The following is a 15,059-nucleotide window of genomic DNA, read 5'->3' as shown; positions in this document are numbered from 1 at the left end:
GTCACCAGCAGGCCTCATTGCCGAGTGCATTTCCATTTGGAAAGAGTGGTGATAGAAGGGTATGGGAGTTGGAAAGGGGACTCATAACTGGGTTGGAATGGGTGGGTGGGGTTGAAACTGGCAGCCACTGCAAACAACTGAGAGTGCCCACATCCACATTCTTGCTTTTGCCCGCCATATTCTGGCAGATAAAATTAAAGAAAGAGTGAGATATCACAACTACAAGAGATAACATGGCAGCAGTAAATTGAGTTCACCAACCAAAATGCAGTAAATTTTCGTCTAAGAAAGGCACAGAGCTAGGGTTAATTGTTGTCATTATTATTTTTGTTATGAGCACTTAATGGTACCTTATTTTTGTTAACAGCCATGAATATCAGTGCATTTTCATCCAACGTCCGGATTTTCAGTGATATACTGAAAGCATATTTATCATACAAAGTAGCATCTCGTATGGCATATCCATCACCAGTGAACCTGTATGATTGCTCATCTCGTGATTCTTCAACCCTGTGAAACAAAAAGAATGAGAATTTTTAAAAAGAATTATCTTTAATTAATTCATTATTTATTAAACTGGATAAAATTACACTGTGTCCACCAAAATACAACTAACCCTTCAATGCAAGCTGTACAACTTCCTTTGATTTCACTGTTAAAGTTCCACAATCCTATTGGTCTTCCATCAAGAACAACTCGATGCAAACACCCGACAAACTTTTTTCTTGCACTGAGCAACTGTGGTGGAACAGGAATGTATGGTGGTAAGCCTCCAATCCAAACAACATCATCTGCTCCAACATCTAAACGTCCAAATCCTGGAGCAGTACTGTTTGTTTGAGGATCACCACTGTATTCTGGTGATCCATCAGGTAAAACTTGATGCCTAACAGCAAGTTTTGCTATGTTGCTAGTCCTGTAAGGAACACAATATTTAATGTCATATGACACTGTTTCAAATGAATGGAATTCAACAACAGTGAATGTAAGTTGTACCTCTCCACCTCTATGCGATACCAGTTCTTGTCTTCCTTGAGAACAGCTGTTTCTATTTTTCTGGGGTGTGTGATAATTCCCACTCCACCTCCAACATCCCAAAGAAAACGAATTTTTCTGTTTACCATCTCGAGCGCTATGAAATCTTTCTAGAATTGAAATTAAAAAGTATTTTTATACAAATTACTCTGGATTACAATATGCAAGTGTATATCATTCTGACTTACTGATGAGGAATTACTGCTTGACAGGTAGAACAGCAATGCATCCTTCTCATCTGAATCAACAGCATAATTTAAAATAATTGATGTTGTAATAGTAGGAACCAGAGTTTTAGGTTTATAAGATCGCACACAACCATTATTAGCATTGCTAGTAATAGAGAGACGGATCTGCAACAGAGATTTCATAATGCATTAAAAATGAAAGTGAAAAGCACCAACACAATTATAGCCTGCAATTTTATGACCTTTCATACAGCAACAAAATTAATGACATTGAAGCCACTGATACAAGCAAAATTCACATACTTAATGTCATATTTCATGAAATAATTTTCATTTTGAGATACATTTCATTTACTGCATTACTTATATCTGCATTAGGTTATGCACATTTTCTATTCCAGTGCTGCATAACCCAAAATTCTCAGAGAAATAGATCAGAATTTTTTCCTCTAAATACTTCTGTTTCTTATATAAATCCACATTTTTGCAGCTGCAACAGCATATGACTTAATAGTGCTGTATTTTTCAGTTGTAACAATTACTCAAATATATCACTGATGCAGCATGAAACATGCACAATAAATATGAACCCAGAAAAATTCAACAATTATATATAAGCAAGCCAAGAAGAAAATACAAAACCACAGCAGGCTTACTACATTTCTTTCTTTTTTTTTTTTGTATGAAAACTGCATAACATTTTTCAGAACTTTACAGGAACTCATTAAATAAATGCACTTCTGAAAACTTTACAGTAAACTGAAAGCAGCCAAAGAAATGAATTTAAATAATTCTGAGTCACAAGGAACTACAACAAACAATGGAAAATCTGGGACAGAATGATAGCAATATTAAAGGGACATCACATAGAGGAGGCATTGAGTGGCAGAGAGGTGGACTGAATAAAGATTCCATATGTATTTAGCTAAATAATATCCAGCAGTGTGTATTCAATGTGCCTGTCTGCCACTCAATGTCTCCTCTATGTGGTGTATAGCAATTCATATTGGAGCTATAACAAAAAGTAATAACACAAAAAGAATGGGAAAATCACAACAGTGAATATGTAGACAAACTCAAAATAATAATATTCATATTTTTACATAATTCAAATATGATTCCTACATCAATGTAATCCAGCTAAATGATTTCAGAAACATAGTGAAAACATGATAAGTAAAACCAGACTCCTTGTTTTACAGTGCTTTAGCTATTTGAAAAACCATTTGAGTAAATATATGGATGATGAAAATCTACTGTGGTTGGCCAGGAGAGGTTTTTACGATAGATCAGCCTTGCCTCTGGGTATGAAACAAAAATCATTACTTTCATCACAATAGTTGGTTAACACGTACCATACAAATGAGGTGATCAAGACAAACTGGAGAAGAAAGAAAGGAAAACACTCAGAAAAATTTTTGAATCACAAAAGAACAAAGATAACAACTGGATAAAGAGGAGAAATGAAGATCTACAAAGAAACATAGGAACAATCACAAACACAATAAGAAAGACGAAATTAAAATTTTGTGGTCTTATGTACAGAATGAATGATAGCAGGCCAATGAAGAACATTTCTAACTTTATTTTAAAATTAAAAAAACACCTTGAGATGGTTGGAAAAGAAAAGAAAGACTTGAGAAAACTTAACGTTGCAGAAAGACCTTACACAACAGAGGTATAATGCAGAATCAATTCAATTGAAACACTTTTAATTTGCTGTTACGGTACATCATACCATTATATATCAGTACCATTATTGCTACAAAAGGTGTCCAGAAGAGTCTGAAAGTGCAGGATTGCGTTCTGTACAGCAGAACAAAGCATGTCCGTAGGTATGTTGGTTACCTCTGTTAATATTCTGCGCTTTAGTCTGCGCTTTAGATCAGCACATGTGTGATGTTCCACTGGTAAATCTTGTACTTCAGTTACCCTCAGAACCAGAAATCACAGGGAGTGAGATCAGGTGATTGTGCTGGTCAAGCATTTCAAAATTATTGGCTGATAATTCAATATTTCCAAATGTGTTTCTGAGAAGCAGATGAACTTCGCGAGCGATTTGCAGTAGGGCCTCATCTTGCATAAAAACTGTTGAGTTCAATGCATCTCTCTCCTGTAGGTTGGGCATGATATGCTGGCAATGCATATTGCAGTAATGCTAGCCACTCACACTGCACATCTTTGGATCTTGAGCATCAATGTGTTCAAAACATGGTGAGCATAGCCGTGAAGCCACACCGTATGGTGACACATTCACCATACAGAGGAACTGCATGCACAATGACAGTATATTAAGATCCTTCCACTCAGCAATTGTATACGTGTCCACCTCACTCGTCAGAGAAAAATGAGCTTCATCTGTCCATAGGATGGTCCAGGGGCAGCCCTCATCAACTTCAGTCCTTGTGAGAAAGTGGAGAGTGAAGTCAACATATCATTGTGCGTCCTAGTCCAAGCAGCTGTACGATATGGATCTTGTATGGATACCATTTGAGAATGGTTCGAAGTACCTTCCATACAGAGACCACGGGATGTTCAACTGTCATGACACAGCACGCACACTGCCTGATGACTGAGAACTGCACGCAGTGTTATCTGCTGTAGCAACAGCAATTTCATCAAACTACCTCTGGTGCAACCGCTCGTCAGCCTCTTCCCAGAGCCGAGCCCAACTCCTCAGTTGATTCCAACTTCTTCATAGTGCTCCGCAGAGCAAGTGGAGAAAGAGGACCCTTCTATAATCCTTTCAGCCAGCGATATTCTTGCAGCTGCATTCTTGCATTGAAATATCTGATGGATAAGAAGTAAAATTAATGAAGTACTTATCTGCATTGATGAGTTGTGAGTAGTCAGCCCCAGTTGACACAATCTGCCTCTCTGAACATCATGTGACCACAGGTAGAGATGTGTTAAGTGTAGCAGGATTTAGGTTACATCTCATTTCTCCAGAATAGAATTGGAGAAAGGGGGAAACATAACATTCATCAGAAATTGTCATAAATTTATGAACATAAGAGATTCAAACAACAGAAAATTCAGGACGGAATGTAACAATATTATCACCATATAGCAGAGATGCTGAGTCTGAGACAGGCACAACAAAAAGACTCTTGCAATTAAAGCTTTCGGGCATTAAAGCCTTCGTCAATGACACACACACACACACACACACACACACACACACACACACACACAGAGTGGTGACTGGGTGGGGGTAAGAAGGAGGCTGGGGCGGGGAGGGGGAGGGATAGTATGGTGGGGGTGGCAGACAGTGAAGCGCTGCAGGTTAGACAGAGGGCAGGAGTGAGGTGTGGAGGGGGAAGGGGGGAGAGGGGAGAAGTTGCAGAAAAGGAGAGAAATAAAAAGACTGGGTGTGGTGGTGGAATGATGGCTGTGTAGTGCTGGACTGGGAACAGGGAAGGGGCTGGATGAGTGAGGACAGAGACTAACAAAGATTGAGGCCAGGAGGGTTACGGTACTTAGAATGTATTGCAGGGAAAGGTTCCACCTGAGCAATTTAGAAAAGCCGGTGTTTGTGGGAAGGATCCATATGGCACAGGCTGTGAAGCAGTGATTGAAATGAAGGATATCATGTTTGGCAGCATGTTCAGCAACAGAGTGGTCCACTTGTTTCTCGGCCACAGTTTGTTGGTGGGCATTCATGCAGACAGACAGCTTGTTGGTTGTCATGCCTACATAGAATGCAGCACAGTGGTTGCAGCTTAGCTTGTAGACCACATGACTGGTTTCACAGTTAGCCCTGCCTTTGATGGGATAGGTGATGTTAGTGACCGGACTGTAGTAGCTGGTGGTGGGAGGATGCATGAGACAGGTCTTGCATCTAGGTCTATTACAGGAGTATGGGCCATGAGGTAAGAGATGGGAGCAGAGGTTGTGTAAGGATGGACAAGTATATTGTGTAGGTTCAGTGGATGGCGGAATACCACTGTGGGAGGGGTGGGAAGGGTAGTGGGCAGGACATTCCTCATTTCAGGGCACAACGAGAGGTAATCGAAACCCTGACAGAGAATGTAATTAGTTGTTCCAGTCCTGGGTGGCACTGAGTTACAAGGGGATTGCTCCTCTGTGGCCAGACACTGGGACTTTGGGAGGTAGTTGGAGACTGGAAAAGTAAGGCAAGAAAGATTTGCTTTTGTACAAGGTTGGGAGATAATTACGCTCAGTGAAGGCTTCAGTGAGGCCCTCAGTATATTTTGAAAGGGACTGTTTATCACTGCAGATGTGATGACTACTGGTGGCTAGGCTGTCCGGAAGGGACTTCTTGGTACGGAATGGGTGGCAGCTGTCAAAGTGGAGGTATTGCTGGTGGTTAGTAGGTTTGATATGAACGGAGGTACTGATTTAGCAATCTTTGAGGTGGAGGTCAGTGTCTAGGAAGATAGCTTGTTGGGTTCAGTAGGACCAGGTGAAGCAAATGGGGGAGAAGTAGTTGAGGTTCTGGAGGAATGTGAATAGGGTGTCCACACCTTTGATCCAGATAGCAAAGATGTCATCTTTGAATATGAACCAGGTGACAAGTTTGGGGTTTGGGTTTTTAGGAAGGATTCCTCTACAAGGCCCACGAATAGGTTGGCATAGGATAATGCCATTCAGGTGCCCATACAGTACCCTGGATTTGTTTGTAAGTAATGTCTTCAAAGGAGAAGTAGTTGTGGATGAGGATATAGTTGGTCATGGTGACTAGGAAGGAGGTTGTTGGTTTGGAATCTGTTGGGCGTTGGGAAAGATAGTGTTCAGTAGCGGTAATGTCATGGACATTAGGACTGTTAGTGTACAGGGTGGTGGCTTCAATAATGATGAGCAGGGCACCATGTGGTAAAGGGACAGGAACTACGCAGAGTCAGTGGAGGAAACGTTTGGTATCTTTTCTATAGGATGGTAGGTTCCAGGTAATAGGTTGAAGGTATTGGCCTACGAGAGCAGAGATTCTCTCAGTGGGGGCACAGTAACCGGCCACAATGGGGCGTCTTGGACGGTTAAGTTTATGGACTTTAGGAAGCATGTAGAAGGTAGGAGTGTGGGGAGTGGTAGTGGTAAGTAGAGAGATAGACACTGGGGAGAGGTTCTGGGATGGGCCTAAGAATTTGAGTAGTGACTGGAGATCCTGCTGGATTACTGGAATGGGGTCACTGTGGCAAGGATTGTATGTGGAAGTGTCTGACAGCTGGTGTTGTCCTTCTGCCAGGTAATCCTTGTGGTTCAGAACAACAGTGGTGGAGCCTTTGTCCACAGGTAGGATTATAAGGTTGGGATTAGTTTTTAGATGGTGGACTGTAGTCCATTCTGCAGATGTAAGCTAACCTTATATCTGCAGAAAGAACTGCAGTCCACCATCTAAAAACTGATCCTGACCTTATAATCCATTGCCCAGCCTAGGTACTAAACCAGTACTTGGCTTTAGTGATAACCTTCATTGAACAGGAGATAAATGATTGTGACTTGTGAATTATGATTTATTAGTCTCATAACATACACTTCACAATATAATGCTAATTTGCAGTTGGATTCTGCTCAAATTATCAGTTCATCTTCCATGAACTCTTCTAATGAGTAATAACATTTGTGTATAAGAATTTCATGTAACTTCTTTTTTAGTAGCACTAGTTCCATGTTTAGGATGTTTTTGCCCTCAAGTTTGTTGTAGACTTTCATGCCCATATATTGTGGGGTCTGGGCATATAATTTCAATCTATGGGCAGGAAGCATAAAATTATCTTTATTCCTTGTACTGTATGGATGATCAAATTGGTTTTCAATGAACAATTCCGGTTTGTTGTGTAAAAATATCATTAGCTCGTATATGTATAAGGAGGGGGCAGTCAAAATTTTTAGTTTCTGTAATAATGGACGGCATGATTCTCTTTGCTGTGCAGTGCAAATATTTCCGATAATTTTCTTCTGGATCTTCAGTACACGATATATATTATTGGAGCTCCCCCAGAAATTAATGCCATATCTTATCACTGATTCAAAGTAACTTAGATATGCTACTTTCCGAGTGAACATGTTAGTAGTACTTGATAATACAGGGTGGTGCACGAAATGTGTTACCAATTGTTTCTTTCACCATTTATGACGCACATTAAGTATCCCGCTGGGATCTCTACAGCAGTATCAGCGGAGCTTGGAAAAACAAATGAGTTACGAAATGACATGTAATTCACAATACTGCCACTAGGAGACTAGTAAGCAGCAATAGCTGACAATGGAAGACTGACGACACAGCAACGATTGGCAATTGTGTTACTTTTTCATGAAACGAAAAGCCTTGTTGTGACTCAGAGGTATTTTCGACAACAGTTTAACACACAATGGGTCCCTTGCAAGAAGACCATCCACAGGTTGTATGATAAATTTGTACAGGAAGGAACAGTATTGGAAGCAAAGCGACCTCGGCCTAAGCCTGTTTGTTCGCCACAGAATATTGAAGCGGTACGAGATGCTGTACAGACAAGTCCTTGGAAATCATGTAGAAAGGCAGCACTGCAACTGGGAATAGCCAGACACTCCGTTCAATGCATTCTTAAAAGTGACCTCCATATGTACCCATACAGGATGACCTGTGCACAGAAGCTCACTGAAGAACACAAGCAGCAGAGACTACTGTTTGCTCAGTGGGCGGAGGATAGGGAAGAAACTCTCAACGTTTGTTTTTCAAATGAGGTGCATTTTCATTTAGATGGTGTGGTAAACAAACAAAACGTACGCTTTTGGGCCACTAAAAACCCACAAGTGCTTCACGAACGACAACATTATGCTCCGAGGATTACAGCGTGGGCAGCAATTTCCAGTCACGGACTTATTGGAACCCTTTTTCTTTGAAGAAACTGTGAAAAGCAAGCATTATTTGAGCATGCTTCACAATAGCTTCATTCCACAGCTTCTTGCTACTCCCTTGCCCTTCAACACGCAGTGGTTCATGCAAGATGGAGCAAGGCCACATACCGCAAACACTGTGTTGGAGTTTTTACACGAGCATTTCGACATGTGGATCATTTCACTCAGGTTTCCAGATCGCTTCAATGACGCACAAAATTGGCTCCCCAATAGTCGAGACCTCAATCCATGAGACTTTTTTCTTTGGGGGTACCTAAAGAAAAAATTTTTCCAGAAACGTCCACGTGATTACTTACTCTTCAAGCTTGCCGTGAAATTAAGGAAGACATGTGCCATAGGGTAATCACTAACTTCAGTGTTCATTTGAAGGAAGTTAGGAAACAAAATGTTGGACATATTGAGCGTGTGCTGAGTTAGAACAAATCTCCATCGACGGCTCTTAATTGTAGTATATGTTCCTTTCAGATTGTATTGACAATAAAGTTTATATTCAAAAACAAAATGGTAACTCATTTGATGTGCCACCCTGTATATCCGTGGCATATGCAAAGCTACCCAGTTTGCAGCGCAGGTACTCAATATGTGTGTTCCAGTTTAAATTCTTATCAATGTGTAGATCTAGAAATTTGCCAGAATGCACTTCTGTTAATTCTTAACTTTTATGATTTATACTAATTTCCTGGTCTTTTGACGGTTTGGTTCTGAATTGAATCAAGTTTGTTTTTGATATGTTAAGCTTCAGACCATTTAACTGGAACCATGACTCTAGCCTGTCTAATTTACCAGGAATCGTTTCTGTTTCTTCGCTTTCTATCAAGACAGATATGTCATCAGCAAACAGAACGGATGGTGAATTTATGTTTAATGTGAGTCATTGACATACAATAGAAAGAGAACTGGACCGAGGATCAAACCTTGCGGAACACCCTGTGTTATTGTTTTCCAGTCTGAATGGTAGTTTACACCATTTGAAGGGATGATTGTTCTTTGTTTTCTATTAGATAAGTAAGAAGTAAGCCACTGAAGTACTGCAACCTTAATCCCCATATTTTTCTAGTTTGTGGATTAGCAAGGAATGATTTACAGAATCAAAAGCCTTTGTCAGGTCGTAGAAAATTTCGGCTACTTTACTGTGCTAATTTTTTCTATGAAATTGTTTATGAAATGTGGTAGTTGCAAAAAATTCTTTCTTGAGATGACAACGTCATTAAAAATTCTTCAGCTCAGCATTTACTATACAGGGCAGCATTGCAGTCCAAACGATCAAGCTTATTGTTGACCCACTACTGCTCATAGTAACTACTGCTCCCTAGACCTTTTTCCTGGACAAAACAGCAGAAACAGTTGTTCCCATGAATACAAGCACTAGAGATCCGATTGCTAAGAAGAGTAGCTGGGTATATTCTGTCTGACAGGAGAGTGAATGTAGACATCATAAAATAACTGATAGCATGAAACTTAATGAGCAGTTTATGGAATACAGAAAAAACTGGAAGTATTATGTCATAAGAATGGAAGACAACAGAGTACTAAACTTGGTGATAATTATTAAACAGTGAGCAGAAGATGTTTAGAAAGACCAAGGAAAATCACCAATTTCAACCAAGAGGCCATAACAGGCAGAGAGATGAAGAAGATATCATATTTACTTGAATCTAAGCCGCACTTGAATCTAAGCCGCACTTGAATCCAAGCCACACCTGAAAAATGAGACTCGAAATAAAAGAAAAAAAAATTTCCCGAATCTAAGCCGCACCTGAAATTTGAGACTCGAAATTCAAGGGGAGAGAAAAGTTTTAGGCCGCACTTCCAATCGAAACAAAGTTGGTCCATTGTAATATGAGACACAATTTAGGTCGAAAAAAATGAATGACGATACACCTACAGTAGTTTGGTTCGAGCCGTAAGCTTAGCAGTTAAGCTTTACCAGGTAGCCATTGCTATGCGTCAGGCGCTCTGTCCGTATTTATACGGGTACCCTTCCTTTTTCACGTGCTTCGTCTCGTTTGAATCAATTGCTTATTTTGCTTTGATCTGATTAAAGCCGTTTTCTTTGTTATAGGTGTTTACATCACTAAGCTGAAAATGCATTACTGTGCAGTGTCATGCATTGTTTGTCGCATTCTGATAGTGCGTGTTTACGGCCTGTCGCCGCTCATGGCATGGCTTGCTTTTGTGCGCGCTACCGCCGCTTACAATTTAAAAAAATTTAAAAAAATAAAAAAATTGTTTAGTACATCAAATTCTGCACAGAAATTAGAGTCATCTTAGATTTAAAAATCTAGTCAGTTGCAGTGCTTCATTTCTGATTGTATCACTATTAGGCATAAGAATAATACGAATATAAACATGACACGATACGAATATTCTGCCGTGTTTGCTGTTTCTCACTCTAGTTTCGTAGTTTATTACGCAGACAGGATTTAAATGAGATATCAGCAAACACGAAAGAATACATGGCAAAATGTTTATATTCGAATTATTCTTATGGTGAAGAGAATACTGCATGTGATTCACATTTCATCAGGTTCCTATTAGCAACCATCTCTTCTCACAGGTAGGAAAAAATTCAGAACGTAGAGTTGGCCATATTGACAAACATCCCAAACAGTCTTGCCAGTCGGATTTTCATAGTACATTGAAATTCTGATACATTCGAAGATGAACAAGACGGAATTTGTATTTACTTCATTGGATAATGTATGAAAATGCAGTGGTCGAAACTCGGGGCGGAGAAAAAAAAAGCTCGTCTTCCACCGTTTTTTTTTATTTATTTACTGACACAGAGGTTTTGGCGCCAGTATTTATCTTTGTGCCTACAAAGCATGTCTGTGTAGTGCTACATATATTCGACAGCAGAAGTTAGTTGTGGCGGCACCTACCAACATTTTTCAGAACTTCCGCTTGCTTTGCACTCGATTCTAAGCCGCAGGTGGTTTTTTGGATTACAAAAACCGGAAAAAAAAGCGTGGCTTGGATTCGAGTAAATACGGTATATCATATCGAAAACATTCTGATTTTTTTAGTAACTGTGACTTTAATCAGTTTTGTAATTACATACAAAACTCTGGTGTGGTGTAGAAGACTCCTGAAGGCATTAATCTGTTCAGGTTAAGCAAATAAATAAAAAATTAAACATTATATAGAGGTTGTCCTAGGATGAATGATCAATATTCATGGATATGACAATAATGATGAATTGCATGTGGACATATGCACTATTCTGAATGGTTTCCGAGATATAACATATTTAATGTACATTGTTACTTTTTTCCTTTATTGTTCAGTACATCGTCATTGTTTACAACATACCATAATCGTGTGCACAAAGTCGGGACGAATAATTTGATATAGGACATGTGGTCTATCAAGTCAAGAAACTACCACGAACTGTCTTATATACACCTCAACACATGCACTTTGCGCAAGATTTTCTGTATTCTCTCACTCTCTTTATCAACCAGTAAGCCCTTGAGAAAAAATGAGCAAGACCTTTTTAAGGGAAATTTAACTTAGTTTCAGTTTATTCTGCAACAAGTTTTCACTACAGGCCACAGATTTTGTGTTACTCAAGAAAAACGTACAAAATTAATTTTTAATGTGTTCCTTCTCAGAAACCATTTAGAAAGGGGCATTGTCCATATTTTGTTTTTTGCTTCAGATGATCATTCTTGTCATATGTGATTACTGACCATTTCTCCTGAGACAACCTTTGTAGGCAGACTATTGAGTATGTTACAATAATTATGTGTTATACATACCATTAAATTTAATATTTTCCCACCCAAAGTGATTAAGACCTGCATTAAGGCTACCAACACACAAACAACAGCAACTTTAAATGCAACAGACATAGAAGAAGACATAATAGCACAGCTAACAAGAATGCTCACACAACAAGAAAACAGAAGAACAACAACACACGAAAATGACAACTAGAACAAATCAAATAGGATACAAAGAATAAAGAGCTGAACTCAGATGGCATGGCTCTCAGTCAAGAAAGCGAGTTGCAAGCTGTATCACTGTGCCAAGAGTGCGGTGAACAGAGCGACGAGTCAAGTCGCCATGTGGTCTGCTCTGTGCAAACTTGTCCATGAGAGCGGCAGGGAGCAGTGAGCTAGCTAGCAATCTAATCCGTAAGAGTGGTGGGGAGTAGTGATGTTAGCGAGCTACCTTGCAATCCGATCCCTGAGAGTGGTGGGGAGCAGTGAGCTAGAGAGACATCCTACTCTGATCGGTGAGAGTGGTGGGGAATCTGAGCTGCTGGGAGGGAGTTATGCCTGGATTACTTTGCAGCATGCTCCGACCACACGGTGGCTGAAGATTGTAGCTTTTATGATCCCCGGCAATACATTCCAAGTGTGATGCTAAGTCAAAGGATGAGACGTAACAACAGACTCAACAGTATGTAAACATTTACTGAGATTCTGAAATTTGAGATATCCTTTTGAAATCAAGAGAGGAAACATGAAGCTTATAGTGTTTCCTGCATTAGTGTACTGGCCTGAAGCACTTTTGCCTCAGTAGCTGTGCAGTCAATGTGGCGGATTGTAAAGCAAAGGGTCCCAGGTTTGATTCCCAACTGCGTCAAAGATTTTTTTACACTTGGAAATTTGGTGTTGTATTGTGCTTACTTTCATATCATCACAATTAGTCTTGTAACACTTTTTTTAGCTTGGGAAGTATTTCTTAAGGATGTGTTTTGGGATGCTGTTGCAGCAGCCTAGCGCAGAATTTTTATCCCGCCCTTTACAGCCACCAGAGATGCATTTTTAAATCAGATGAGCTACCATTCATTTTTTCCAAATCATCCATCACCTATTCTTTAGAAAGATCTGGCTCTTTGAATCAATTCAGGAGTGGACTGCCCATTTCTAGTCTGTAGGATGCAGCCTTGCAGATTGACCAGCCAGTTTCTCACATACTGGCAAATGGGGAAAACCATATGACCATTGCTAATGGAAGTGATAAAAAAATCTGCAGAAAATGGGAGGTACAGACAGAGACTTAAAAGACTAGACATCTCTCAGGAGAATGCTTAAGCATGTACGGTTACAGGAAAAACCACCAAGAAAGAAGAAGACAGGTGTCCTATGGACAAATGAGAGGAAGGTAAAACACAGCCAGAGGATACACAACTACTGGGGAAAAAACAAAACCCACTCCAAATACAATATTTGAATGTTATGGTCCTTAGCTGGCCAATTAAAATGACAACAAGAAGAGTATCAAGTAATGTCAGTATTACATAAATTCTGACTTCCATACACGTTCAGTGCAGTAATGGAATCAATGTGAATAAAGACTGTAAACTGTGATGATGCATGGCTACAATAGCCTAACAATTATCTTATGCACTTCAGTATATTATACATTTACATGTTTTGTGACAATTTTGTTATTATGTTTTAAAAGAAAACACATTGAAAGTTTTTTGATTTATTCCATATCCACAAGGACTGTTTCTGTTGATTTCTGTAGAATGTACATTAGCATATTTCTTTTCCTTTATAAATAGTTATTTTTCATTTTTAAGGTGAAATCAAATAATGGAAACTCCAGGTCGGAATATCAACAATGTAAAGAAAAGATAGATTGTTACTTACTGTAAAGATGACATGTTAAGTCGCAGACACGCACAACTAAAAGACAAAGACACATTAGCTTTCAGCCACAATCTTCATCAGAAAAAGAAAGAAAAATACACACCATTCATTCATGCAAGCACACCTCATGCACACGTGGCTGCCATCCCCGGCATCTCAGACCAGAATGTTTTCTGGTCTGAGCTGCCAGAAACAGCAGTCATGTGTGTGTGAAGTGTGCTTGCTTGTGTGAATGAATGTGCGTGTATTTCTTTTTCTGATGAAGACTGTGGCCAAAAGTTTAACTTTAGTGTGTGTGAATGTCTTTTAGTTGTGCCTGTCTGCAACTTAACGTGTTATCTTCACGGCATTTAGGACTATATCTTTTCCTTACATTATTATTATTATTATTATTATTATTATTTTCTGACATGTTCCACATCCTCGAGGATTTCCTCACTAAGAGCCATGTAATGAAAAGTACATCTAATCCAATCTACATTAACAGTATGCATGACTGTATATAGAAATTGTTCCCAAGTCAAGAAACTGATTTATTGATATGTTTCCATTCAGGTGAGACTCAACTTTAGAAGCAGCATTTTCAGAACACAGAAGCATATTATAAGAATTGTACCTGGTACGAGTCCTAGAACATCCTGCAGATACATACTTTCAAACTTGGTATTTTGATAACTTTGTCACAATCTAATTAATGACATTCCTCTTACCTCAAAAATAGTACAAAGCAAATAAAAAAAAAATAAATAAAAAAAGAAAAAAAAGGAAAGAGAAAAACCTACAGATCAGATATCTCAAAAGTTCAACTTTAGTTCAGAAATGAGTCAGAGACATGAGTACACATGTGCTTCTGCATCTGCCAGAACATTTCAAATGTCTTGTGCATAACACAGTGGTATTCAAGAGAGAATTAATAATATTTATATTGGACAACTGGTTCTACGCTATTGAACAGTATCATCCCACGGCTCTTTAACATTAATGGTTTGGGATTACAATGTAATTCATTTTAGAACAGTAATACCACAATATTTTCATAATGTAAGTCCATCTACTGTATTTTTCTGATATAAAAGTTACTTCTTTGATTTCTTTATACACCCCAGAGACTTCTGTTTGTTCAACCTGAATTGCAACAATCAACACCTAGTTTACATGCCTTTACTATAGTGTGATCAACCGTTTTCCTCATAACATAATTTGTATTTTATGCAAGATTTAAGATACTTAACAGCATGGTCATCAGCATCTTTGCTGGATCTCAACACAATAAATTACATCATCTGAACAATGTCTGCATTCACAAGCAAAATTGCTGTGATGCTGCACAAGGAACACTTGTCAGCAGATTTCTTCACAATATATGGCT

The 15,059-nt window shown here is 39.1% G+C and overlaps 1 protein-coding gene across 1 annotated transcript in view; it reads right to left on the bottom strand.

The window, feature by feature from the left end:
* Window positions 1–15,059, bottom strand: part of LOC124615580 (laminin subunit alpha-1-like) — a 1,154,169-nt gene that overhangs the window by 28,637 nt on the left and 1,110,473 nt on the right. The window contains exons 36-39 of the mRNA XM_047143565.1: window positions 1,224–1,388; window positions 997–1,145; window positions 617–916; window positions 351–510 (exon numbers count right to left, since the gene is read on the bottom strand). Coding sequence (XP_046999521.1) covers window positions 351–510; window positions 617–916; window positions 997–1,145; window positions 1,224–1,388 — 774 coding nt within the window. The remainder of the gene's footprint in view (window positions 1–350; window positions 511–616; window positions 917–996; window positions 1,146–1,223; window positions 1,389–15,059) is intronic.

This window comes from Schistocerca americana, chromosome 5 (assembly GCF_021461395.2).
Source record: "Schistocerca americana isolate TAMUIC-IGC-003095 chromosome 5, iqSchAmer2.1, whole genome shotgun sequence".
Lineage (NCBI taxonomy): Eukaryota > Metazoa > Arthropoda > Insecta > Orthoptera > Acrididae > Schistocerca > Schistocerca americana.
Note: the sequence above shows the minus strand (reverse complement) of the source record. Positions and strands in the feature narration are given on the sequence as shown.